The sequence below is a fragment of the Babylonia areolata genome, chromosome 18 (genome assembly GCF_041734735.1).
Source record: "Babylonia areolata isolate BAREFJ2019XMU chromosome 18, ASM4173473v1, whole genome shotgun sequence".
NCBI classification, from domain to species: Eukaryota; Metazoa; Mollusca; class Gastropoda; order Neogastropoda; family Buccinidae; genus Babylonia; species Babylonia areolata.
This window is the reverse complement of record NC_134893.1, coordinates 35,198,650-35,226,303: the sequence shown is the minus strand read 5'-3', so window position 1 is coordinate 35,226,303 and position 27,654 is coordinate 35,198,650. Positions and strand designations below refer to the sequence as shown.

The 27,654-nt window shown below is 39.9% G+C and overlaps 1 protein-coding gene across 1 annotated transcript in view; it reads left to right on the top strand.

The window, feature by feature from the left end:
- The first annotated feature begins 8,151 nt into the window (after nt 1-8,151).
- LOC143292711 (uncharacterized) overlaps nt 8,152-27,654 on the top strand; it is a 32,081-nt gene continuing 12,578 nt past the window's right edge. Inside the window, exons 1-8 of the mRNA XM_076603230.1 lie at nt 8,152-8,236; nt 13,401-13,632; nt 16,633-16,716; nt 17,470-17,558; nt 20,430-20,612; nt 22,194-22,331; nt 24,073-24,128; nt 26,078-26,214. Of these exons, the coding sequence (XP_076459345.1) occupies nt 13,407-13,632; nt 16,633-16,716; nt 17,470-17,558; nt 20,430-20,612; nt 22,194-22,331; nt 24,073-24,128; nt 26,078-26,214 (913 nt within the window). The 5' untranslated portion in view covers nt 8,152-8,236; nt 13,401-13,406. The remainder of the gene's footprint in view (nt 8,237-13,400; nt 13,633-16,632; nt 16,717-17,469; nt 17,559-20,429; nt 20,613-22,193; nt 22,332-24,072; nt 24,129-26,077; nt 26,215-27,654) is intronic.

The following is a 27,654-nucleotide window of genomic DNA, read 5'->3' as shown; positions in this document are numbered from 1 at the left end:
GCTCTTATACTGAAGACGTGAATGTTGACAAAGAATACCACAATTCTTACGACGGAAGCTAAAGGTTGGGTCATTCAGACACCCACTGGACATCCGAGGGGTCTGTGTAGAGGAGAAGAGAGGACAGGCCGTACTGAGTGAGTTAATGCTAATGAATGAATGGGTTCACTAATTATTACGTAAGCAAATGAATTATGAACATAGATGGTCCTAATTATGTTGCTTTTTTGATGTTCTTTTTCCCTACCCCTTTCTTGCCTACAGTTTGTTGACGTGTGTGTTTCGTTGTATTAAATTTTGTTTATTTAGTTTTAGTAATCAGTGACCCTTGTCAAAATGGCTGTAAATGCTTTTAACAATAAATCATCATATCATCTGTGTGTGTGTGTGTGTGTGTGTGTGTGTGTGTGTGTCCGGTCTTAGTTATGTTAGTTTCATGAAATTAGTCAGTCACTTGTGTAGAAAAAGGAAAGAAAGTCCCCGCGTGAACCAGGACATAGTGCCCACTAACCAATCAGGAAAATAATGTTATTCTCACCACTTTCACCTCCCGCTATAACCGCTACATTAAATGAACATGGTCATGATGATGGATTCAGTTCATGAGTTGCTCAAGGAAGCGTCACTGCGTTCGAGCAAATCCATACATGCTACACCACTGACATCTGCCGAGCAGATGCCTGACCAGGAGCATGGCCCAACGCGCTTAGTCGGGGCCTTGAGGGGAAATAAAACTAGTAGAATAGAATAAATAAATTGATGATAATGCTGTTGATAATTATAATCATATTGATAATGATACAAATGATGACGATAATGTTGGTGATAATGATCGTATCATAACTTGATGGTGATGTTTCGTCAAATGATCCTTACTGTTTCTCTTGATATTCTACTGTGATCATCTTCATTGTCAGAATCATATGATACGAAAGACTTACGAATGAATCATTATAGTTTACTGTGAGTGCTGATGTATACAACGCGCGCGCGCGCACGCACACACACACACACACACACACACACACACACACACACACACACACACACACACACACACTTGTGTGGGGCCAGGGGGGGATAAGGGGGTGTTGTTTTTTACGCTTCGATGGTTGTCAAATAAGGTGATCTGTTTTTGCACTCTCTAATAAGCGATGAGTGCCAGGCGGGTGTGGAAGGAGGGGGAGGGTGGGGGAGAGTGTCTGGACAATGTCGTTCCTCCCCTCTTCCCTCTCCCCATCATCACACAATATATTCACCGCTTCAAACAACCCGGTTGTTTTGCTTGCAAACTCTTGTATTGCAATTACAGATTGAATTTGTCACTGAAGTACACCGAGGTCACTCAGTTCCTGGCCTCGACTGTAATGTCGTTTAGTTTTGTTTTACTTTGCCTGAATGAAATTCAGTATCATGAAACCAATAATGGATCAATATGTTCTACAAATCAATTGATAATACACTGATGACGATGTCAGTCTTTGAACAACTTGACAGTCTGAAGAAATTCCCTATTGAAGCATTTGGGATACACCGAGTCGCTAAGTTGTTCATCTAAATCTGTAATCAAATTCATGTCACGTTAATTGTTTGTTCGTTTCATTTTAAAACTCTGAACTGGTTTGATTAATTTGACCTACTGTTGCTGTTTTTTGTTGTTGTTGTTGTTGTTCTTGTTGTTTGTTTGTTTTGTTGTTGTTCAGTGTTTTCTTGCGAGCGGTGTCTAATCAATATTGTTAACTTGAATATACATTGAATAAATTGAAGACGAGTGAAAATAAGAGGAATGCCTTTTCATTATTCATAATGATGCAGATCGTGGAAATGGTTGTTGTTCTTGTTGTTGTGTTTTTTGTTGTTGTTTTTATTTGTTAGTTTGTTAAAGTTTTCTATATTTGAATCTCTATATTTTGTATTTGTATTTGCTTTTTATCACAACAGATTTTCGGTGCGAGGTTTCATCCGTTTTGTGGATAAGTTTTGAGCTGGTTTTAAAAATAGATTTTCGGTTGCTGGGTAAAACCCACACCACTTTCCAGCTCAAGCCCACAGTGCAGGCCTGAGCCCAGAATGCCTTGACCGCTTTACCGCGAAGTCCATCCGCGGACTCGCCTGCAGTGACAGCGACAAATAGTTCGCGAAACTGAAAGGTGACACTGGAAGAAAGCAATATCATTTGATTAGTCATGTTACGTGTAGGGCCATACAACTGAGAGACAATGATACTGACCATACAATACGAATGTTACAATCTTGTCCAACGAACAGCACAAGCGAAGAATTAGTTCACCCCTCGACTGCTAAGCTTTGGTGAAGAGAGATCACTGAGTGTGGCACACGTTTGCAGTGCTGTTACTACTTTCTATGTACTTATCAATAGTGTCAGTTAGTTTTCCTGATAAAAATAACCCGCTATCTTTCAAGAAGTTTTCTTGTTTTCTTTCCTTTTTTTTTCTTTTTTTTTTCCAAAGTGGGAGGTGGGCGTTTACAATCAGTGGTCCACTGATCTAATTATAAACCCATTAGGATCACTGAAAACCATTAGAACAGCATATTAATGATGCTTTCTTTCCCATTTAAACAAATATGATCCTATACATTTAAACCAATCAGGACTCTGGGGGAATGCACTCTTGTCACACAGCTCTTACAAACAGATGAACGGTATTCCAATATTAACACTTAATGATTTACTGACATTCTTTTTGTAGATTTCGCAAAAGCTTTTGATGTCATTTATCATGACCCCCTCCTCAGAAAACAACAACATCATCAGTACAGATTATCTCACGATGCATTGGTATTGATTTCACTCCTTTAAGTGTTTTAACATACGGAGCCGTGTGCTGGGGGGGGAGGGGGGGAACCTGACCAAACAGGACAAAGACAGGTTGGAAAAAGTCACTAGGAAAGCGGGTGGGGTGGTGGGTATAAGACAAGACACCTTTAGCGACATGCACAAAAGAAAACTGACTGACAGACTAATAACAATTTTGACCAACGAAAGACACCCACTACATGATGACATTAATAGCAGAAGGTCAGACATAAGTGGTAGGTTTAGAGCTCCACGCGCAAGAACACCTAGATACACTTTAATTCATTTATTCCTACAGCCATTCGCGCACACAATCAAAACATCCAATACACAAAGTGAACCCTCCCACCCCCCAAGCCCCCTCGCCACAGCAACACCGGAACTTCACCAGCAGACGAGTGTATGGGAGCAGACATGCGTGCATGTGGGACTGAGCGGGTGATCACGGGCAAGCATTCTGTGTGTGATCGGAAGTGATGATTTTACTTGGATTTCATGTCATATGTTATGTGAATGCATACGTTGTATGTGTGTGTGAGTGTGTGTGTGTGTGTGTGTGTGTGTGTGTGTGTGCATTTTACTTATATATACGATTTATTCCCTTGATGTTTTTATTTATGTATTGTTGTACAGTACCTTATGGTCTTAACGTGTGTGTGTGCGTGTGTGTGGGTGTGTATGTGTGTGGGTGTGTATGTGTGTGTGCATGTGTGTGCATGTGTGTGTGTGTGTGTGCGTGCGTGCGCGCATGTCATTTTTAGTAATTTATACCCTTTTTTGTTGGATGTTTTCATTTGTTAATATTGTTGTGCAATACCCTATTGTCTTAACATGAGTATGTGTGTGTGTGGGGGGGGGGGGGGTTAGTATATCGTCAGCTATTGGGAATTCTTATTCGACTAGTTTTAATCTCTTCTTATGTTGCGCATGATTTTATGCCAGTGTTTACAATGAGCCTGTGATTGCACAACTTAATTTCCATGTGGATTAATAAAGTGTTTTTGATTTGATTTGATTTGATTTCTTTCAAACACTGAGGCAACAAGTAGTATCTTTAAATACACAAACCTCTATTTTTCTTCCAAACAAATTCAGCCTCATCAGTCCTGAAACCAAGCTGTGTGTGTGTGTGTGTGTGTGTGTGTGTGTGTGTGTGTGTGTGTGTGTGTGTGTGTGTTTGCTCCTTTGTTATTTAATTAGTTATTTGTTTATTTTGTCGTGCTGTTTTTTGTTGGGTTTTTTGTGTGTGTTGTTTTGTTGTTGTTTTTTTGTTCTTTTTTTTGTTTGTTTTTGTGTTGTTTTGTTTTGTTTTTCTGGTTTATTTCTTTTTCTGGTTAGATTTTATTTTCGCTGTTGTTGTTGGGAAGTGATGTTCTCTCTCTCTGTCTCTCTGTCTCTGTCTGTCTGTCTGTCTTCAGTCTTCTTCTTCTCTCTCTATAGTGTGTGTGTGTTCGTGTGTGTGTGTGTGTGTGTGTGTGTGTGTGTGTGTTCTTTCTCCAGTGTATTTTAATAACACCATGCTTGTGCCTCTGTGTGTGTGCGTGGGGGGGTGCCTCTTTGTTTGTGTGTGTGTGTGCGTATGTTGATGTTGTTCTTTTTCTATGAAGCTCCAAGTTATCATCACCATGTATGCATACGACTTGATTTCATGCTGTGTAGTGTAGACCCTGTTGAGGGTAGGGACCGGTGGCGGTGGCAAGGTCAAAACTGATAATCACACCTTATCAGTTGAGACTGGACTCACCATTTTCATCATACGACAATGCATCTCTGGAAGCGTCCGGTTTATGGCTGACAGTCGAACCTTTATGTGTGCAGGTTCATTGCCTTGGGTTCACTGAACGGTGGATATTTACCAGCAGATAACTATCACGGGCGATAACGACCTGACACTCGAAAATAAACTTTAAGAGAGAGAGAGAGAGCAAGACCAGATGACTGAGTTTAGTGTCCTCTTTCTCATTCGCTCTGGGCCCATATACTAAAGACGGGAAGCATTAGTATTAGTAGTATTATTATTATTATTATAGTTGTTGTTGTTGTTGTCCGTCTCCATCTCTATCTGGCACTCACAACCTCAGTCCACCACCCCGGCCACCGCCTTTTTTCTGCCGGACTATGGATTACTGCATAATCATATTTAAGATCATCCTCATATATACACTCATGTTTTCCCGTTTCGCCACTTATGTGTTTGCTGTTAAATGTGTACTTTTTTCCCAGATACTTGCGTTCGTGAACCTGACATCGGCTTGATAATAAAGTTAAGAAGCAGCAAGTTTTTCTTCAGTTGAACTCTCTCTCTCTCTCTCTCTCTCTCTCTCTCTCTCCCTCTTTGGCTTTTTTTTTTTTTAAATTTTTAAGCCAAACCACTGCACTTTGATTTACTTTGCAATGTTAGGTGCGTGTGTCCTTTTTCAGTGTAAGTGCGTTCATTTATTAATAAACGTTATGGAACTGAGACTGAAATGCCGTGCGACTCATGCGCACAATGAGTGTGCGTGTGTTTGCAGTTGACAAGGAACCTCTCGAATAAAGGGCTTCTCTGCATATGAACACACGGCCTTTTTTTCCCCCTAAGCGTACACGTAATCATATGTGTGAACATGATACATATGCACATTCATATGCATGCCACACGCACAGACACACCTACACCCACACATGCACAAAATATATCTCAGAAATCGAGTAATCCACGACGCACAAGACCTGCCCAAGTAAGCCTGGAATTCCCGAAAATAGTTCAGCACGTTGGCCTATCACTGCTTTTATTAGTCGGCGAAAGAAAATAGTTCCGACGGTTTTTTTACAGTCTCTAAGAGGAAGATTTCTTTGAACATGACTCTGACGTAAACATTAGCAAAGAACAGCCTTGCATGGAAATTGTTCAGGCACATTGTCGATCAGCCCTACTCTTAAAGGAGGGAAGAAACAAGCACAACAATGCATTTACTCACGGAGGAAGAAGACCACGTTACAAATATTTTTTTTTACATTGGCATGGCTTTGTGATGGTGCCGTGGACAGATGAAACTGAGGAGGGTGTGTGTGTGGGGGGGGGGGGGGGGGGGGTTATAGCGAGGCGGATGGGAGCGCGGGTGGGAAGGGGGGGGGGTGCATTTCCAGCAAAACACTATGTATAACTCACGACCAAAATTTAACTTGAAGTGGATGAAAACGAATTGGAAAAGCGTTTCAAATCTACAGCGTAGGATACGTAGCATTCGACAGAGCAGAGACTGTTTGAAAAAGCATATATGGACTTGACAAAACATAATTAACACAGTTTACTGAGACTGTTGCATCTTTTCATGAAAAGCAAAACCCGTGAACACACGCGCAACCTCCAGATGTCTTAACACTCAGTGCATGGTGGAACAGAGCTGTGCAGCAAAATTGTGCCACTTTCGCTCAGTTATGAGGTATACCTATTTGGAAAGTTAACAACAAAGAAACACTCATCATCCGCAACTGACCTCGGGCTGGAAGCTGCATTGTCCACTGCCGACGAAGTCGATCGATCCATAGGCAGCCGCTGGCAATGTGCTGCTCTCTGGCTCTCACAGTGGCACGCACTTTGCGCCCGCCGGCACCGCGCGCGCGGTGTTGCCTCTAACCACGTGCGATTTTGGCACTTACGTACCTTGCAAAGTTATTTCTTTTACACCTAAAGATAGCATGTGTTTGTCAATGTGCGCGATTGTTGTGATTGACAAAAAGCTGTCTTGGAAATCCTCAGAAAAGTCAAAGAATACCAAAAAGAACAGGTACAAGGCCATCACACCATCGATCGCCTCAAAGAAATAGAAGCAGAGAGAGGGAGCGGCCGCAAATCTAACATGAAAGGTAGAGCACGATGCTTTGCAAATCAAACAAATATCGGCATCATTTCCAAACCAACATTGCGCAAATTTCTTCAAAACGGAACAGAGTCTCTGTGGGCCTTTCCAAATACAATAGACCGAGCAACACACTAGACGCCACGTTCTTGGCATCAGAGATCTTTTCCCATCCCTCTTGCGGCCAGTCAGTGGCGGCTGTGTGTGTTTGTGTGTATGTGTGGGTCTGTGCTCTTGAGTGCGTTTGTGAATGCGCGAGAGTGAAATTGTACACAAGTGTCAGGGGAGGTGGGAGTGCGGGGGGAGGTGGGGTAGAGGATGAGGTATGTGAGTGTATGCATGCCTACACTGTGGGAGCAACAGGATATTGGAACGTGTATGTATATATATATATATATATATATATATATCTTTGTATGTACGTGTGTGGGGTTGGGGGTGGGAGATACGGGCGTATGTGTGTGTGCTTGTACAAGTAAGTGTTCATCTCTGTGAGTGTGTGTTTGTGCCGTGGAAGCTGCGATACGTAGACTAGAAATGAGTGTGTGGAGGAGGGGGTAGAGGAGGTGCAAGGTAATGTGTGTGTGTGTGTGTGTGTTGGAGCTCATGTACGTTTATATGTATTTGACTGTGCTTTCATATGTGCTTGTACAAGCAAGTGTTCATCTCTGTGAGTGTGTGTTTGTGTGTGCGTGTGTGTGTGTGTGTGTGCCGTGGAAGCTGCGATACTTAGACTAGAAATGAGTGTGTGGAGGAGGGGGGTAGAGGAGGTGCACGGTAATGCGTGTGTGTGTGTGTGTGTTATATGTATTTGACTGTGCTTTCATATATGTGAAACTGCATGTCTGGTGCGTTTCTGTTATGCATGTGTGGGTGTATGTGTGAATGTGTGTCTTCATATTTTACATTTATTTGCTTATTTATCACCATTGTTGTCTTATTTATTTATTTATTTATGTTTTATTATTATCATTTTATTAGTATTACTAACATTATTACTACTACCTTTTTCTATATTATAAGTATTATTTATTTATTTATTTATTTATTTATGCAAGCTTATCTATTATTTATTCCCCCGGTTTTTTTTGTTTTTTTTTGTTGTTTTTTTTGTGTGTGTGTGGTGGGGTTTTTTTTTTTTTTTTGGTTTTTTTTTTTTTTCAAAGGCCTGACTAAGCGCGTTGGGTTACGCTGCTGGTCAGGCATCTGCTTGACAGATGTGGTGTAGCGTATATGGTTTTGTCCGAACGCAGTGACGCCTCCTTGAGCTACTGAAACTGAAACTGAAACTGTCTTGGACAAACAGATGCAGTACTGACACCAGACAGTGAAAGCTCTATTTTGTTTCCGAATGAAGTTTCGAGATACTGGGTCTATAAAAAAAAGGGAGAAAATAAAGAATATATATGTATATAAAGCGAACTCACGCACTGACGGAGATTTATTGAAACGCCACTGTTATCTGGTGAAACTAAAACTGAAAAGCACAGTGACGGCCCTTTGCATGTCCCTTCATTGATTTGTTTCCCTTGTCCCGAAGCAGACAACTCACTCCCGTCAGATCAAGCACAAGACGGTAACAGTATACGAACAGCCAACGATGCTTTTCATTTTATCTTTTGATATACGATATTATATAGCGACATTGCTACCGCAATCTGTTTAAAATGTCTTCTTTCATATGTCATTCTTCGTGATTCATCTCGTCAAGACATGCACCAGCTGGGTCGATATACTGGTCAACGTGCAAACTGGACTTTCTTGACGTGTTGCGTTTTTACAGCTGATGTCTTATTCTAACTTTGGTTGGGTGTTTTTTCATCAAACTGAATTTCTATTCACTCTGTGAGCCGCTGATCGCATCATTGGCGAAATGCATGGGTTCTAGTCACACTTTAAAACTTTTAAGGAAGCTTTGGCAGAGTTATCCAGTGCCTTTGTATACACACTTTAAAAAAAAAAAAAAAAAAAAGGGGGGGGGCATAATTTTTTTTCTTCTTCTTCTTCTGCGTTCGTGGGCAGCAACTTCCACGTTCACTCGCATGTATACGAGTGGGCTTTTACGTGCATGACCGTTTTTACCCCGCCATGTAGGCAGCCATACACCGATTTCGGGGGTGTGCATGCTGGGTATGTTCTTGCTTCCATAACCCACCGGATGCTGACATGGATTACAGGATCTTTAACGTGTGCATTTGATCTTCTGCATGCGTTTACACACGAAGGGGGCATAATTTTTCATTATAGTTTACAAACCAATAACGTTTTTGTGTCGTATTCATTGTTCATAAACTGTATGTAAAAACTTTTTATTATTTTTTTCTTAAGTTCTTTCCATCTCCACGTTATGCATAATGTAGATTATTAGGTATGATTTTGAAGTTTTTTGCTTGTATTGGACAGATATGAACTTGATGAAAAAAACTAGAAAGAGACTTTGGAATCCAAATCTGTGGATGAGAGTTGGTCTTGTATGACTAATAAATCAAAGGAATTACAGAAAAGTGTGTACTAAGAAATTTGGGGGGGGGGGGGGGGGGGGAACAAAAATACAAAAAGACTGTCCCATCTTCTGTTCTGGAAAAGATCAAATTGAAAAGAAAGACATACATCTGGTATAATAAGTACAGGGTGACAGAGAATTATAATGCTAATGCATGTGCACGAAATCAGGTTAAATGGGCATTATGCAAGTCACTAAAGGGAAAGAACTGTCTATTGCAAAAAATATTAAAAGTGACCCAAAGAATTTTTTTTAATTACATTGCTTCGCAAACTAAACCTGAAGAAATAATTCCAAACTTAAACACACCTGATGGACTTTTAACTACAAATGACAGAGAAAAGGCAGAGGTCCTAAATTTGTTTTTCTCTAGTGTTTTTACAATGGAAGATGTTAACAATGTCCCTTCTTTTGAACCAAAGTGTAAGGTTTCAAGACATATGTTGAGGTTTCAGAAAGGATGATAAGTGACAAACTTTTACATGCAAATGTAAATAAAGCCATTGGTCCTGATGGATTTCACCCTTATTTGTTAAAAGGGTTACATAGCAGCTTAGCCATTCCCATAAAGCTTCTGTTTGAGAAAACACTATCACATGGTAAAATGCCACAAGCATGGAAGGTAGCAGAGGTAAAACCAATATTTAAAAAACGTAATAAACAAGACCCTGGTAATTATCATCCAGTAAGTTTGACGTCAGTGGTTTGTAAAGTCTTTGAAAGCTTTATACATGACACTTTAAATGAGCATCTGATTGATAATGATCTGATATCAGATTGTCAGTTTGGCTTTACCAGAGGTAGATCCTGTGTGACTCAGTTACTGAGCACTTTACATGACTGGTTGATATCCCTTGAAAACAATAAACCAATAGATGCAATTTATCTGCATTTACAGAAAGCCTTCAGCAAAGTTCCTCACAATAGGTTAATTGTAAAATTGCAAGGGTATGGTATAGGTGGTAATTTGTTGGAATGGATAAAAGACTTGTATGAAAGAACACAATATGTATCAATAGGGTCTGACTCGTCATGTTGTGTCAAAGTTAGTAGTGGTGTTCGTCAGGGCAGTGTCTTGGGGCCCACTCTCTTTGATGTATTATATAAATGATATGCCTGATATTCTTGAGCGTTTAGTGAAAATCTTTGCTGATGATACAAAGATCTATGAGGAAGTAGACTCTGATACAGGTAGGTTAAAGTTACAAGCTAATATAGATAGATTAATTGACTGGACTGTTAAATGGCAAATTCAATTTGATAACAATAAATGTAAAATTTTACATGTTGGAAAGAATAATCCACATGATAAGTATTACATGGACTGTACTGAACTGCAGGAAACTTCATCTGAAAGAGATCTTGGGGTTATTGTTGACCCCAATCTCTCTTTTGATACTCATATTCATGAAACCATAAAAAAAGCCAATAGACTGACTGGAATGTTAGTTGGGAATATACAGTGTAAAAGTAAGAACATAATGATACCATTATTTAAGTCATTAGTTAAGCCAGTCTTGGAATATGGGAATGCAGTCTGGAGCACAGGATTAGTTAAGCATACAGACATTACTGAAAATGCAGAAAGAAGATTTACGAAAAGATTTATGGCTTTACTGATATGGACTATGAAAAAAAAATTGCACTTACTTAAGTTACCTAGTTTAGAATATAGAAGACTGTGCAGTGATTTAATAGATATATAAAATGACTCATGGTTTTTATGACAGTAAAACTATATATTCTTTGTTCACCTTAAACGACAAAATGTTACAAGAGGACATTCCTACACACTGTTAAAAGTTTCTGTTAAAACTTCCGGATTTGGAAATTTTTTTTTACTAACTAACAAATGTTTGGAATAATTTGCCACAAGATGTCTCCGCACGCACAGTGAATACTTTTAAAAATCTTGTTGACACTTACTTTCACAAATTAAAATACAAAACTCATTAAAATATTCTTCAATAAGCATTGCGCAGTATTAGATTATAAAAATCTCTCTATACATTTATGGGGGCTCTCACTTCCCCCCATTTCAAGTGGGCAAAAGGCCTTCATATTGATATGATATAAGTTCATGTGGCAACCTGCTGTCACAGAACTGGATGAGTTCCCCAAAGGACAACTCTGAACCAACACTTGATTTGGTTGCAATCAGACACTGCCTTCCTTGTGGATGACTTAGAGGGAGGATGAGCATCCTTGCCTTCATCAGTTAAACTTAGTTTCCCCCCCAGATCAAGTCATTATAATGCTATGATTTCCATTCACATTATTCACTTCCTTGTTCACTGTTTTCCCTGTTTCTCAATGACTTTCAAAGAGCTGGCTGAACTGACACAAACACGAAGCTGATAGTTTGTGACTGTTACAGGACCAGATTCAGGAGATGAGTTTATTACTTGAACTGTTTCATTTTTGACTCACTTGTGTAAACAAAGTGAGTCTTTGTTTTAACCCGGTGTTCGGTTGTCAGTGTGTGTGTGTGTCTGTGTGTGTGTGTGTGTCTGTGTGTCCATGGTAAACTTTAACATTGACATTTTCTCTGCAAATACTTTGTCAGCTGACACCAAATTAGGCATAAAAATAGGAAAAATTCAGTTCATTCCAGTCATCTTGTTTAAAACAATATTGCACCTCTGGGATGGGCACAAAAAAATATAAAAAAGAAGCCAAATTATATGCAATCTGCATTTACTGTTATATTTTTTGTATTCTCTAAACTTGGCACTTTGATCTGATATTCTGACACAACAACAAGAGCAGTCATTATTATAATTTTTTGTTCAAACAGGAACTTCTTTTGCTAAGCATGGAAGTTTTATTTATTTTGCAAACGTTTTGGTGCAGATAGTAAAAAAAAGGGAAATTACTCTGTAATTAATGCTAGGGACTTAATTTCCTTTAAACTGATCTTTCTCATCTTAAACATTACATTTTGAAATTATACTCAATACATAAAAAGCTTGTGTGTTTTACTCTCAGTGTACAGGGCTTTCACTATGTTCATTCGCCCAAGTGGTCTTTTTCGGAAAATACTAAAATCAATACGAGTGGACTTTATAGATCTATTGGCTGAGCCCTGAAGGTCATGGGGCAAAAATCAGTTGCGTACACATTTATACACATTCAAAGCGCATGCTCATATTCTTCGCGAACGCGAACGACGCCATTTTGTTTCAAGTTGTTAACCTGCCCATTCAATCCTATATTCAGTGGACAATACACGATAACATGTGATGGAAAGTTGGAGAAGGAGACCGTTAAATGTTTATACATAGAAAGATTTGTGAACGCCTCATCACTTACTGGATTATGCCCCAAACTGCCATAAAAATATCCACAGAATCAGTTGGAATTCACAGTTAAAAATTGTAAACCATGCGAGTTAATACCCTTGAATTGATCACAATGAAACGAAAAAATTTCTAGTCTTGACTTTTCTCAAAATGAAGTCCTTTTCACTTCTTACAACGTTTAGAAGTACTTGTACTTGGCTCTACATGTTATTAGTTTAACAAAATACTCAATTTTCATATCAACTTTAAAACTATAAAACTAGAATGAACATAAAACAGAAATTGAATCGACCGTGTCGTACTACATTCCCGGCGGGTGTAACTAAACTTGTACATCTATCTGAATCTAGAGAAAACGGCTAAATGTTGCAGTGTGATTGCAGCGATAGCCACGTCTCCTTTACCGCTAGCCACGTCTCCTTTACCGCGGACTTAAAAAGATTTTTTTTTATTGCCCTTAAAGATTTTTTTAATGCCCAAGATACACCAGAATAATATGATTTAAACAGCGTTCTTACTGCGAATACCGCAATTGATTTATCGCCCTTTAAAAAAATATGTTCAAATATTAAATTTTAGAACGTCAGTTAAGGAGCCACGATAGTGTAATGGGTAAGACAGTTTCTTCTCACCTGAACACACGGGGTTCGAATCTGGTTAGGACTTTCTTTTTTTTTATTTAACCCGAAGCTTTATAATAACAAATACAGAACACATTTTAACGGTTAGATTTTTTTTTTTTTTTTTTTAAGTGTATCACAAGTGAGTCTTGAAGGCCTTGCCTCTCTTGTTATGTTTTTTTCTACATACACACATAACTCAACATCTTGATTATTGTAAATCTTCTTTTTTTGTACAGAATGTTTTCATCAAGCATAGCTTTTGCGCAGACATTTTATCCATCACACCAACATAAATGTACTTTCTCTTTACAGATTCAGATGTTTTCAACAACCATAGGTATTGCACGGGCAGCGCCTTCAGTTGTGGGAAGAGCAATAGCAATGGCAAAGTACCACGGGGGCGCTGGTGGGGAGATCAGGGCCGACGTTGGCGTGATCAACCTGCGAAGCGACACCTTCACCCTGCCCACTGCAGCCATGAAGGAAGCCATGATCACTGCACCGCTGGGGGATGACGTGTTTGGAGAGGACCCTACAGTCAACAGTCAGTGCATGCAGACCCCTTGCAGGGGTGTACGTCCACATGGACACTCACCTGTATTTTCTCCCCCTCTCCACTAGACCTTGAGTGATAGGTAGTCTGGGCATTGGTCATTCGGATGAGATTATAATTCGAGGTCCTGTGTGTAGCATGCACTTAGTGCACATAAAAGAACCAATGGCAGCAAAAGGGTTTTCCCTGGCAAAATTCTGCAGAAAAAATCCACTTTGATTGGAATAACAAATACATTTGCATGCAGTTAAAAAAAAAAAAAAAGGTTGGTGGTGCTGCTCTTTAGCAATGCATGCTCCCAGGGGAGATCAGCCCGAATTTTTCAGGTCAAGTCTGATAGTGTTGATAAGCAGCTGTGATAAATATTAACAAAAAATGACCACTCTGCATCAGTGTGCTACCATTAAAACGCTCCTGTACTTTGAAGACATTTCACTGGATGTTAATGAAAATGAAGCCTTAAATGAAGAATATGAAAATGACGCTTTGGTTTATCAAACACTCAGACATTGGCTGAAGCTGCCTTGAGGTAGGTTGCATGCATGAAACTGCTGGCCTTGTTCTGATCAAACTGGTCATTTGGAGAGGACAGTTACAGCATTTTATCGGTCAGTGTTCTTTGTCCATCCTGATGTACACCCCTGCTCATGTTTTTTTCTGTCTCTTTATCTCCGGTCCCTCCCCTCCCTCCTAATTCTCTTGCTTTTTCATTCTCCTCCCTTCCCTCTTGCCCTCTTGCTCTGTCATGCACACCCCTCTTTAATGTTCAAATCTTCGTTTTGATGCTCCAAACCTTTTGAAGGATGTGAACGATGTATTCAATTTTTCATATATGAAGTGTATGACCTTTTCCCCCTCTCTTTTTTTCTTCCTTTTTCTTCTTTGCCCTCTTACGAATGAGAGCAGTATGCATAAAAAGTCTACATAGGCTAATGTTTAACCCTTGCTGATAAAGGCTCTGTCTTGTCTTCTCTTGTAATACCTGTCTGGTTGTCTGCCTCTTGTGTACGGATGTTGCACATCTATCTCATTGTGTAGATTTAACTCGGATCTGTCTGTACATTTGCACTGTTCATGTTTGTCACTGCACCAGGGCAATGCCTTTCAAAATAATAATTTTACTGTGTACATCATAGACAGGGGAACATGAGGGGTTGGTTGGGGGTGCGACAGATAATGTTCCTCAGCCCTTTTTGAAAACTTCATCTTTTCTTTAAGGACACTTGTAGCATCTTGTGACACAATCTTTTAACCAAATCCTTTAGATGGTAGTGTTATTATTTCATGTTTGTTACTGACAAATAACAGATGCATGAATACATTTCAGGTTTAAAAAGCAAAAACCACACAGCCATGAACAAATATATATATACTTGAGCAAGCACATATATTTCTGATATAACATATATAGATGCATGCCTGCAAAGATATTAACAAGCTTATAAAAATACAGACAAACACATTTTTACATCATACAGATCTACATACGAATGATAACAATAAACACACACACACACACACACACACACACACACACGCACACACACAAATGACACAGTACACACACACACACAGTACACACACACACACACACACACACACACACACAAATGGCACGGTACACACACACACGCACACAAATGACACAGTACACACACACACACACACAAATGACACAGTACACTTACACACAAATAAAATGACACAGTACACACACACACACACACACACACACACACACACACACACACACACACAAATGACACAGTACACACACACACACACACACACAAATGACACAGTACACACACACACACACACACAAATGACACAGTACACACACACACACACACACACACACACAGAAAACAACACCAACAGAGACACACAAAGCAACTGATGCTCCTCAAAGGTTGTGAACTCATTCAAAACTTTGTCAGTTATTACTGAAGCTGAACTGATCAGTATTTCAGTTTGAAATGACCTTGTGTGCAGAGCTGCAGGAGGAGTGTGTGCAGAGCTGCAGGAGGAGTGTGTGCTTTGTGTGCAAAGCTGCAGGAGTAGTGTGTGCTTTGTGTGCAGAGCTGCAGGAGGAGTGTATGCTTTGTGTGCAGAGCTGCAGCAGGAGTGTGTGCTCTGTGTGCAGGGCTGCAGGAGGAGTGTGTGCTTTGTGTGCAGAGCTGCAGCAAGAGTGTGTGCTTTGTGTGCAGAGCTGCAGGAGGAGTGTATGCTTTGTGTGCAGAGCTGCAGGAGGAGTGTATGCTTTGTGTGCAGAGCTGCAGCAGGAGTGTGTGCTCTGTGTGCAGGGCTGCAGGAGGAGTGTGTGCTTTGTGTGCAGAGCTGCAGCAAGAGTGTGCTTTGTGTGCAGAGCTGCAGGAGGAGTGTGTGCTTTGTGTGCAGAGCTGCAGGAGGAGTGTGTGCTTTGTGTGCAGAGCTGCAGCAAGAGTGTGTGCTTTGTGTGAAGAGCTGCAGCAGGAGTGTGCTTTGTGTGCAGAGCTGCAGGAGGAGGAGTGTGTGCTTTGTGTGCAGAGCTACAGGAAGAGTTTGAGCAGAGCTGCAGGAATAGTGTGTGCATTGTGTGCAGAGCTACAGGAAGAGTTTGAGCAGAGCTGCAGGAGGAGTGTGTGCTTTGTGTGCAGAGCTGCAGGAGGAGTGTGTGCTTTGTGTGCAGAGCTGCAGGAATACTGTGTGCATTGTGTGCAGAGCTGCAGGAATACTGTGTGCATTGTGTGCAGAGCTGCAGGAATACTGTGTGCCTTGTGTGCAGAGCTGCAGGAATACTGTGTGCATTGTGTGCAGAGCTGCAGGAATACTGTGTGCATTGTGTGCAGACCTGCCGGAATACTGTGTGCATTGTGTGCAGAGCTGCAGGAATACTGTGTGCATTGTGTGCAGAGCTGCAGGAATACTGTGTGCATTGTGTGCAGACCTGCCGGAATACTGTGTGCGTTGTGTGCAGAGCTGCAGGAGGAGTGTGTGCTTTGTGTGCAGAGCTGCAGGAGGAGTGTGCCGCACTGCTCGGGAAGGAAGCGGCTTTACTGGTGCCAACTGGGACCATGGGCAACCTTGCTGCCAGTGAGTGCTAATTCAGGTTCTTTGTTGTGGTTTGTGTTGTTCCAGATTCAATCTGTCCGTCTATCTGTGTGTGTGTGTGTGTGTGTGTGTGCATCTGTGTGTGCGCGCACGTTCATGCATATATTTACACGTTTGTGTGGGGGTGGGGAGTAACATCACAAGAACCAAACTTTTCATATGATTTGGACATTGATTTCAGTACCTTTCATATCTTTTTTCTCAGTATTACTTTTCTTAATTCATTCACTCATCCATCCATTTACTCATTCATTCATTTATTCATTTGTATATATGTCCACTTCTTTGTTATCTTTTACACTTGTTTTTGCTTGGCTTTGATCTTACTACACACATCACATTACCAAGATACCCTGTAGCATTTAGTTGTTACATAAAAAAATGAAAGCTAGCTGATTAAAAGCAAATTAAGTGTAGATATGTTCCAGGTAAGAACCTCAGATTTAGAACATAAGAAGAAAAGGACTGATATACTTATGAATTTAAATCCTGTTAATGTATGCATTCTACTTTCATGTATCATAGTTTATAACACCACCATCTAAAGGATTTCATCCATAGTTTCTTCAGCCCTCTATCTACCTACGTGTATTTGTAAGTTTTGTCTTTCATCCATTTAATTCAGAGTTATGCATGTGTGTGAAAGCTGTGTGTGAAAGCATTTTGATTTCTTCTGCACAAGATTCAGTGCTTTATTATAAATACTTTTCTTTTCATAATTGTTATTATTGCCAGTTTTGTCCCACTGCACTGGGCGATTTGAAGAAGTTCTTCTTGGAGACCAGTCTCATATCTATCTGTACGAAGTTGGAGGAATCTCTGCTGTGAGTATTGCAAGAATTTTGAAATAACTTTGTTCAGTATCTTGATGTACGTTTTGTGTAAATGTGTGCAGTTGATAATCTGTTGATGTTGTTTTGCTGTCATTATTTTGTGTGTGTGTGTGTGTGTGTGTGTGTGCGTGTGTGTGTGTGTCTTTTAATTCTTATCTCAGGTTTAGATTTTGTTTGTGTTCTTTATGACCAGTTTTATCTCATTTACACTTTCTTTCATGTTTGTATATGTCAAACAGTGAATTTATGTATCTGTGTATGGACAATAAACCAGCCTTGAATCTTGATGATAACTTTTGATTATGGAATCTTTAACTAACTATAAATGGAGAGAGCATGCCCACCAGCAACCACCTACAATTTCCAAGTGAAATTTATTCTGCCATGCAGTGTGGTTCTTGTGGCTGTCATTTATTCTGCCATGCAGTGTGAATCTTGTGGCTGTCATTTATTCTGCCATGCAGTGTGAATCTTGTGGCTGTCATTTATTCTGTCATGCAGTGTGAATCTTGTGGCTGTCATTTATTCTGTCATGCAGTGTGAATCTTGTGGCTGTCATTTATTCTGCCATGCAGTGTGAATCTTGTGGCTGTCATTTATTCTGTAATGCAGTTTGAATCTTGTGGCTGTCATTTATTCTGTCATGCAGTGTGAATCTTGTGGCTGTCATTTATTCTGCCATGCAGTGTGGTTCTTGTGGCTGTCATTTATTCTGTCATGCAGTGTGAATCTTGTGGCTGTCATTTATTCTGTCATGCAGTGTGAATCTTGTGGCTGTCATTTATTCTGTAATGCAGTGTGATTCTTGTGGCTGTCATTTATTCTGTCATGCAGTATGATTCTTGTGGCTGTCATTTATTCTGCCATGCAGTATAATTCTTTAGCTGTCATTTATTCTGCCATGCAGTGTGAATCTTGTGGCTCTGTGTTCTCACTCTCTCAGATTCCACTGTACAATCCTTGTTTGTCTGCTCTCTCTGTCTCACTCCACTATAATCACATTCTTGTGCTCTGATTTTGTTTAAGGGCAACTAGTATATTTCTCTCTCTCTGTGACTGTGCGTGTCCGTGTGCATGTACATGTGTGTGAGTGTGAGTGTGGGTGTGTGTGTGTGTGTGTGTGTGTGTGTGTGTGTGTGTGTTCTTCTTCCTTTAATTCAAAGTCTTTTCACTTTCAGTCATATTAGATGTATAATATGAGTGTGTGTCTTTGTGGGTGTTGAGGGATGGATGCATGGTTGGGTAGTGGGTGTGTGTGTGTACATGTACACTCATGAGTTATCAGTTAGAAACTGTTATTGGAAGGTGTTGTGGAACTGGTGCACACATGACATAACTGAAAGTTTTTAACCTCATCAAAGGAGCTTGCTTATATTCACACTAGAGGATACAGACTTTGTGAGCATTGTGAGAGGGTGTGGATGGGTGAATCCCAATCATGTCTATATGATGCCCTGCAGATTCTAAAATTACTGAATGGCACCAGCAAGGTCCCAGAAAAACGTCACAATCCATTAAGCCATCTGGAGCAGTGGTAATTAGTCTCTGTCATAATTTAACTACTGACATATTTTAGTAGATCATAAGTTGATAAACATAGATTAAGCTATGAAAATTTTGATAGATTAGGCATCATAATCCATATATGTATTTATGTATGTGTATATCTGTGTGTTTATTTCTTGTCAGTCCCTATCCCTCTATCTATGTATCTGTCTGTCTATTTATGTATCTATCTTTTTGACTGTGTATCTGTCACTATAACTGTCCATCTATAAGTTCATCTGTCTATGTAAAGCACATTGACAGGTCAGTCTCTGTTAATGTATCACAAGGCGTTGAATCTGTCATATTGATTTGTTGCCAGATATATCACTGCTGAGATATTCAATCCAGTGTACAGATCAGACTGTGCAGATTGGTGATTTTTTTTTTTTTTTTTTCAGTCTTTGCATAGACCATTGAAAATTTACTCAGTCATTTTCATTGATCAATTTCAGTTTTGATTCACTGATTAAAGTGCTAGATATATATATATAGAGAGAGAGGGGGAAATATATCTGTCAGTCTCACTGAATGGATCACCAGTTGAATACTGTATAGTGATAAGTATCAATTATACCAATTATAATAATGGATCATTTAAAAGAAATTATATCTTTTATTTTGCATTCAGATTTATGGACATTGATAAGTTTCAAATAATAAACCATTAATTTATAGAAAGTTTTTAATTTCATACTCAATTTTTTAGGCACTGATATTGTTCTGTCACTGATGGAAAACACAAACTACAGAGGGTTTTTGTTTGTTGTTTTTATAACAGTTTTTCACTGGTGATCAGGGTTTAAGACCCTGTTTCAGCCTTGGGATGCTTCCTTGAAAAAGGCACTCTACTACCGTTTTCTTCACTTCACCAAGGTGTGAATGGGTACTTGACTTCAGCTGGGGAAGGATAGAATAGAATAGTGCCAAGCTCTAGAAGTAGTGGGTATGAATTCACTGCCCTTGAAGGCTGCAGGACCTTTAACTCTTTCACCACCATTGGCAACTTTAGTCGGCTGGGCAGTTCACCACTATGGATGATTTTAGTCAACATTGAGGGGTCATGTTGAAAGGACAGTTCTTCACATTGTAACAAAAACTTGACAGCTGTATCCAGCTCTCCTGCACAAAAGGAGATTGACTAACCTTCCCCAACCCCCCCACCACTCCCATCCCACCCCCTTGACCAAATATGAAATGAACAAATCCACTTTGATGCTCTGACACAAACTGCATTGTATGACTGAGAGTGTTGAGAGTGTTTTTCACAGAGAAACTCGGTGGCGAAAAAGGCTAACCTTTTACTTTTCATAACAGTTGGCCGGAGTACAGCCACGTGCGGTTCAAACCAACCCTGATGGAACACTGGACCTGGCTGACCTTGTGGGAAAGATCCGTGATCGCAGCGACACGCACTATCCTTTCACAACAGCCATCTGTCTGGAGAACACCCATAACAAGTGTGGCGGCAAGGTCTTACCCTTGGACTACATCAAAAAGGTGCTGTGCTGTATTTTAGTGGGTGTGTGTATGAAACTTTGATGTGAGGTGTTATGTATATATAAAGTGCTGGTGCCATATTTTGGTGTGTGTATGTAACTTTGATGTGATTTGTTATGTATATATAAGGTGCTGGTGCCATATTTTGGCGTGTATATGTAACTTTGGTGTAATGTGCTATGATTATATAAGATGCCGGTGCCATATTTTGGTGTGTATACATAACTTTGATGTTATGTGTTATGTATATATAAGGTGCTGATGCCATATTTTGGTGTGTATATACGACTTAGATGAAATGTGCTATGCATAATATCGCATGTTTTGTAAAGCACCAAGTGCAGTGCTGTATAGGTTACATGTTATTTTTATCATTATCCTCCCACCCATCCCCACCATCCCATATGTGTTTGTTTTTTTTCTGTTCAAGGTTTGATCATGTGTTTGTGTTTCTTTTTCTCTCTCTTTATTTGTACAAAGCTACTGATAAAAAGAATTGTGTTTCTTTTTTTTCCTCTTTTTTTGTACAAAGCTACTGATAAAAAGAATTGTGTTTCTTTTTTTTTCCTCTTTTTTTGTACAAAGCTACTGATAAAAAGAACAATCAAATGCATAAGTATGGGCACACTCTCACATACACGCACTAACACACACGCACGCACGCTCGCATGCACACACGCACGCACACACACACGCACGCGCGCGCGCGCGCGCACACACACACACACACACACACACACACCACACACACATTCACACCACACACACACACACACACACACACAAAGCTACACACACACACACGCATATCAGAAACACAAAGTTACTACATCGACTCATATTGTGTCTAAACACACTCATGAGTCAATAGAATAATTAAACGAAATCAACAAAGAAGTAAATACATGAAAATACAATCAAGTAAAAGAAAGACAGAGGGCAAATGATTGAATGGTGAGTATATTCTTTTCTTTCTCTTTCTCTTTCAAAAGATGATACCTGTGATGACAATGAATTTAATGTCATTGCTGTGATTGATAGTAGTATTATCTCATTTAGTTTTTTATTGACTTTTTTCATATCTTCATCCGCTGTTTGTGAATAAAGTATTTGATGTTAGTAATGATATGACGCATCAGCCATCACATTGAAATTGAAATGCGGTGTGTGAACTTTAAGCTTGATGGTGCTGTTTTGTCTTTCTTTGTATTTTTGTAATTCACTTGTACTTTTATCAATTAAAGATTATTCAACTCTTTCATCGCCAAGTTTCTGTGTGAAAAACACTCCCCAGCGCCAAATATTCTAGACACAAATGCTCTCAGTCACACAATTTGGTGCATGTCCAGACAGCAACAATGGACTCGTTCACTTCAAACTTGGTCAGGGGGTGAAGGTCATGGGGTGAAGGGGAAACTGGCTGCAGCTGTCGTCAACCTTTGTTGCAATGTGATAAATGAGCCTGTTAATACTACCCCATGATGTTGACTGAAATCGCTTAACGGCAGTGAACTGTACGGTCTGCTGAAGTCGCCTCTGGCAGCGAACGGTGATTATTGACCGTCATGATTATTGACCCAGGTGAGGGAGGTGGCAGATGCAAACAATCTGGTGATGCACCTGGATGGAGCCAGGCTGATGAATGCCGCCACAGCCCTGCAGGTGCCTGCTTCCCACATTGCACAGTATTTCCACTCCATCAGCATGTGCTTCTCTAAGGTAACGTCACCTTCAGCCTTTACTGCTTCAAAGCTTGCCCTCTGCTTCATCATGATTGCGTCACATAACCGTAAACCACCTTGTGAATTGCCCAGTACCTAGTAAACATCCAGCCCAGTCTTTACCTTAAGGTTTGCCCTCTGTTTCGTCAAAACAGCGTAGTGTAAACTACCCTGTAAATTGCCCAATATGTAGTAAATGTCCACCCCCTTATTTTTAGATTAAAGATTTGTGCACTGGGCAAAATACCTCGTTAAAAAAAAAAAAAAAAAAAAAAAACATGAAATCTAGAAGAACAGAATGTCTGTTTGAGATATCGATGTGTCATTGAAAAAACCCAAGTGCAGTCATAACATCACTGCATGATGCAGCATCTTGTTCCAGTAGCTGGCATTTTTGCTTTAAAGAGTTTGCTGAGAACGGACCTAGTGTCTTGTTCCAGTAGCTAGTGTTTTTGCTTTAAAGAGTTTGCTGAGAACGGACCTACTGTCTTCTTCCAGTAGCTAGTGTTTTTGCTTTAAAGAGTTTGCTGAGAACGTAAGTCTGTCCCCACCCCTGGACATTCAGTTATCTAGGTCAGTGTCAGTCACCAGTATGCTGTGAAACAAATCTTACACAGTTGTACTAAAAATCTTTGTACTGAATTAACCCAGTGTTATCACAAGTTTAATGAGAGACATCTCATGCATGGGGTAGGGGGTGGGGTGTGGTGGGGAGGGAAGAGGGGGGGGGGCTACTTAGTGGTGAAACTAAGTAAGGGATTGGACTCCTGTGGATGGTAAAGTACCCAGTAAATGCCCATCTTTAACTTTAGGGTGAATTTTTTTTTTTTGCAAAGAGGGGTGGGCGCCTACAAGGTAGTTTACAGTAATTTTTTGCTTAGTGCTGTTTTTATGCTTCAGTGATTATTATCATCATCATTTGTATATTTTATAATTGGAAACACAGATGCAGTGCCCCCATTGTTGAAAGACTGCATGTGTATGTGATCTTTTGCACTAATATATTATATCGTCTGCTCGTGTTGGTGTATGAGACTAGGTGTTTGTGTACCTGTTCTGTTTGTTCATTTGTTGGTTTTTGTCTTTTTTTTTGTTGTTGTTGTTGCAGTATTTTTTTGCATTGATATTCATTAATCTTTGTTTTTTTTCAAAGACAGTGTTTCATTTGGTGGGGTGTGTGTGTTGGGGTGGGGGGATACCTTTTCTAGCCAAGAAGGAAAATGTTTATTTATATTGTTTTTTATGTGGGTTTTTTTTTCTTGCTTGTCACTGAACATTACTTTGGCTATAACCCCCAGCTTATCCTTTTTGTTTGGTGAAGATTTTGCTTGTTTTTGTTTTTGTTTTGTGTTTTGGCGGAGGGCGGTGGAGTTCTTGTATGCTGTTCTTTGTCATTTTTTAACTTCGTTTTCATTAGTGGATCAGTGAAACCACATAGTCTGTACATAACATTTCATCTGTAGCCATTGTAGGATTTGTTGTATATTAGTAACCATTACTTTTGTTGGGCAGAGCAACTGTGGAAGCTTGTCTGTAGATGTTGGGGTCTTGTCCAGCAGCCAGTAACGTCTGTCGTTTCTGATTGGCTCTCATTACCCATAGGAACCAGAGCCAGGCTCATTTACATAGTCATGTGACAAAGGTCAAGGACCATTACTCTGCAGCCATTTTTAGCTAGCAGAGTGATGCGTGTACTGGGCAGGGCCCATGTAACCAGCAGTCGTGTGTGTACATGACAGGGTCTGGCCTGTCCGGTGGGCAGCGTATTGGCAGGATCGAGAGAGTTCATTAGCCGGTGAGTGTAGGTTTCATTAATGATCACCTGCTGTTATTGCAACCTGTGATCATTTTAATTTTGTTGTCTGAGCAGTTTTTTGTGAATACTTACCCACACCAAACTACACACACACACACACACACACACACACACACACACATATTCAGAAGTCATTACTGCCGAATGAGAATTGCGTTTCCCCGATACAGTAGACTGGACAACCTGTCTCTCTTCATCTCTCTCTCTCTTTCTCTCTCTCTATCTCTCTCTGTCTCTTCGTTCTGTCATTCATTGATACTTTCCTCATTCACAGCATCGCCCTCCTTCCTTCTTGCTCTCCCCCCCCCCCCCACCCCCCCTTTTTTTTCTTTTTTTTTTTTACAATGTTTGTCTGCTTGATGTCGAACTGCAGAGCAACAACAGTATCAATTATATTTATATATTTCAAAGTCTGAAACTGCAATTGCAATTGTTTTGCAGGAGAATAAGAGAAATCTACAAAAAGCCCTTTCACACGACTTATTTTAAGAAAATTCAATGTCAAGTGATCGACTGGCTGCCAGATCAGTGGGTCTTTTCAAACTTGTATGTGTCAATAACCGATGACTGATATGAAACCTATACCCTGCCAGTGTATTCACAAAAGCATGGCATTGTTGTATGCATGCAAGCTTTTTTGTTCTTTCAGAGGCGCATGATCTGCACAGTGAAAAAAAAAAAGCAAAAACTCAACACAGATGATCTGCAAATGTAACAACACTTTTGAAGATTTCATTTTGAACCGTGTGAACACAGAACAATAAAAATATATTTTTTAAATGGCTCATCAAACATATGATTACCAATTAAGTCTGCTGAAGATCTAGAGATAGTTAATAATCTGCAAGACTTTTATCATGAATAACCGGAATCCAGAATGTGTTCTTCCACACATTAACTGGTTAATTTTGTTTACTTGTCATTTTGAAATTTGAAACCTGCCTGTTCAGAATTTTGTATGTGATGAAGCATGGTCATCTGTTTGTCTTCACCCAACTCCACACCTCTATGCCTCCCTCTTGTGTGTGTGTGTGTGTGAGTGTGTGTGTGTGTGTGTTTGGTTTTATGTGTCTGTGTGCTTGTGGATGGATGTTTACTGTGTGTGTTTTTGTGCGTGTGTGTGCATGCAAGTGTGTGTGTGTGTGCGTGTGTATGTGCATGTGTCGGGCATATTTTGTGGGTTTTTTTTTTTTTTTACATGATTGTTCCTATTAGCTATTGGTAATTTTGTCTTGTTGTATAGAGATTGATATGTATGCTTTGTTGTTGTTGTTGTTGTTGTTGTTTCTTCTCTTGTGTGTCTACATGTGTTGTTGTATGCAAATGCAGCTTTATTCCAGCCTCAATTCAGCTTTTAAACAACAATAAATAATGATCAGATCTGTGACTAAAAATCTATGCCAGAGTGTATGCATGTGGAATGTGACATCTTAACTTAAATACTATTGAATTGCATATTGTTATAATTTGTCTCATGTCTACTTTTAGTGTACTGTTTTATGCCTATCATTTCACTGTGATTTTGTATTGCACATGTATGACTGTGACGATGTACGTATAATTTACTCTAAGTTAACTTTTAAGGGTTTCTGTGGTTGTATACTGTGAGTATTGATTGTACACATGGGTTGCCCCAGGACGGCATCTGAACATTTTATGTCTTTTATGTATATATATTTAATGACTGTGATTTTCATGAATTGTTTATGTGTTTTACACTACAAATTAATTTCTCTTGTCGATATGATAAAGTATTCTGTATCTGTATCTGTATTTTGCGCTATCGTATATGTGATGTTCCATGTGAGATGCTCAGAGCTCATTATATGGGGAGTCTGCACCACATAAGTGCCATAGATTATTGATATTATTATTATTATTATTATCACTATCATTATTGTTATTATTTGTTTATGCCTGTGTTACAGAGCCAGGAAGGCCCGCAAAGCCCTGGGAGGGGGTATGAGGCAGGCAGGTGTGATCGCAGCTCCTATGCTGGTGGCTTTGAAAGACATTGTCCCTCTCCTGAAGGAGGACCACGCAAGGGCTCGTAGAATTGCACAAGGTTTGTTCTCTATACAGGAGTCACTAAATGTTAAGGACCTCAAAGAACCACATAAGGTTTGTTCTTAAAACGGGATTCACAAAAAGATTATAGACCACTTGGGAATTTTTCTTCTTGGGATTGCGATGTAATGATGGTGAATTACTAGCTTAAGGTTTGTTCTTCATACAAGATTCACAAAAAGTTAAGGAAGACCCAGGAATTTTCTTCTCAGGGGCATGGTGTAATGATGGTGAATTTTTAGCTTAGGATTTGTTCTTTATACAGGATTCATAATAAATTAAGGACTGCTTGAGAATTTTCTTCTTCGAGGCGTGGCCACGGTGAAATGATGGTGAATTTCTCATACAAAGAGCAGTTTTTGCATCCAGTTGTCTATACAGGATTCATTAAAAGCTAAAAACGACCTGTGAATTTTCTCCTTGTGGGCATGGGCACAAACAACAGCATTTCTATTCCACTGGTTATACGGGATTCACACTTGGGCGTTCAGTTTCTAGGGGATGGGATGAAATGATGCTGAATTTCTGGCAAACAGCAGTGTATGCAGACAGTGTAATGAACATTGATCATAACAAGAGTGGAGTGGAGTGATGGCCTAGAGCTAACGCGTCCGCCTAGGAAGCAAGAGAATATGAGCGCGCTATTTCAAATCACGGCTCAGCCATTGATATTTTCTCCCCCTCCACTAGACCTTGAGTGGTGGTCTGGATGCTAGTCATTCAGATGAGACGATAAACCAAGGTCCCGTGTGCGGCATGCACTTAGCGCACATAAAAGAACCCACGGCAACAAAAGGGTTCTTCCTGGCAAAATTCTGTACAAAAATCCACTGCGATAGAAAAAAACAAATAAAACTGCACGCAGGGAAAAAAAAGGGGGGGGGGGGCGGCACTGCAGTGTAGTAACGCACTCTCCCTGGGGAGAGCAGCCCAAATTTCACACAGAGAAATCTGTTGTGATAAAAAGAAACACAAATACAAAAAGAAGTGTTTTCTTCCACTTCTCATTTTTTCCCCTTTTTTTTCAAATAATGAAAAAAACACAACTGTTGTTTATAAACCACTGAATAACTGTCCATTTTTGGCTGAAACTTTAATTTTTCAAGCTGTTCATGGCACATGTGCATCTGAAACAGATGTCAGTGTAATCAGTGAAAGGCCAGTGGTAGAGACTTTAAACACCTTGCATAATTTATATCTTTTCCTGTAAAGTCTGTATAATGGAGTGATGGCCTAGAGGTAGCGCGTCCGCCTAGGAAGCGAGAGAATCTGAGCACGCTGGTTCAAATCACGGCTTGGCCTCCAATATTTTCTCCCCCTCCACTAGACTATGAGTGGTGATCTGGACACTAGTCAATCGGATGAGATGATAAACCGAGGTCCCATGTGCAGCATACACTTAGCACACGTAAAGGAACCCATGGCAACAAAAGGGTTA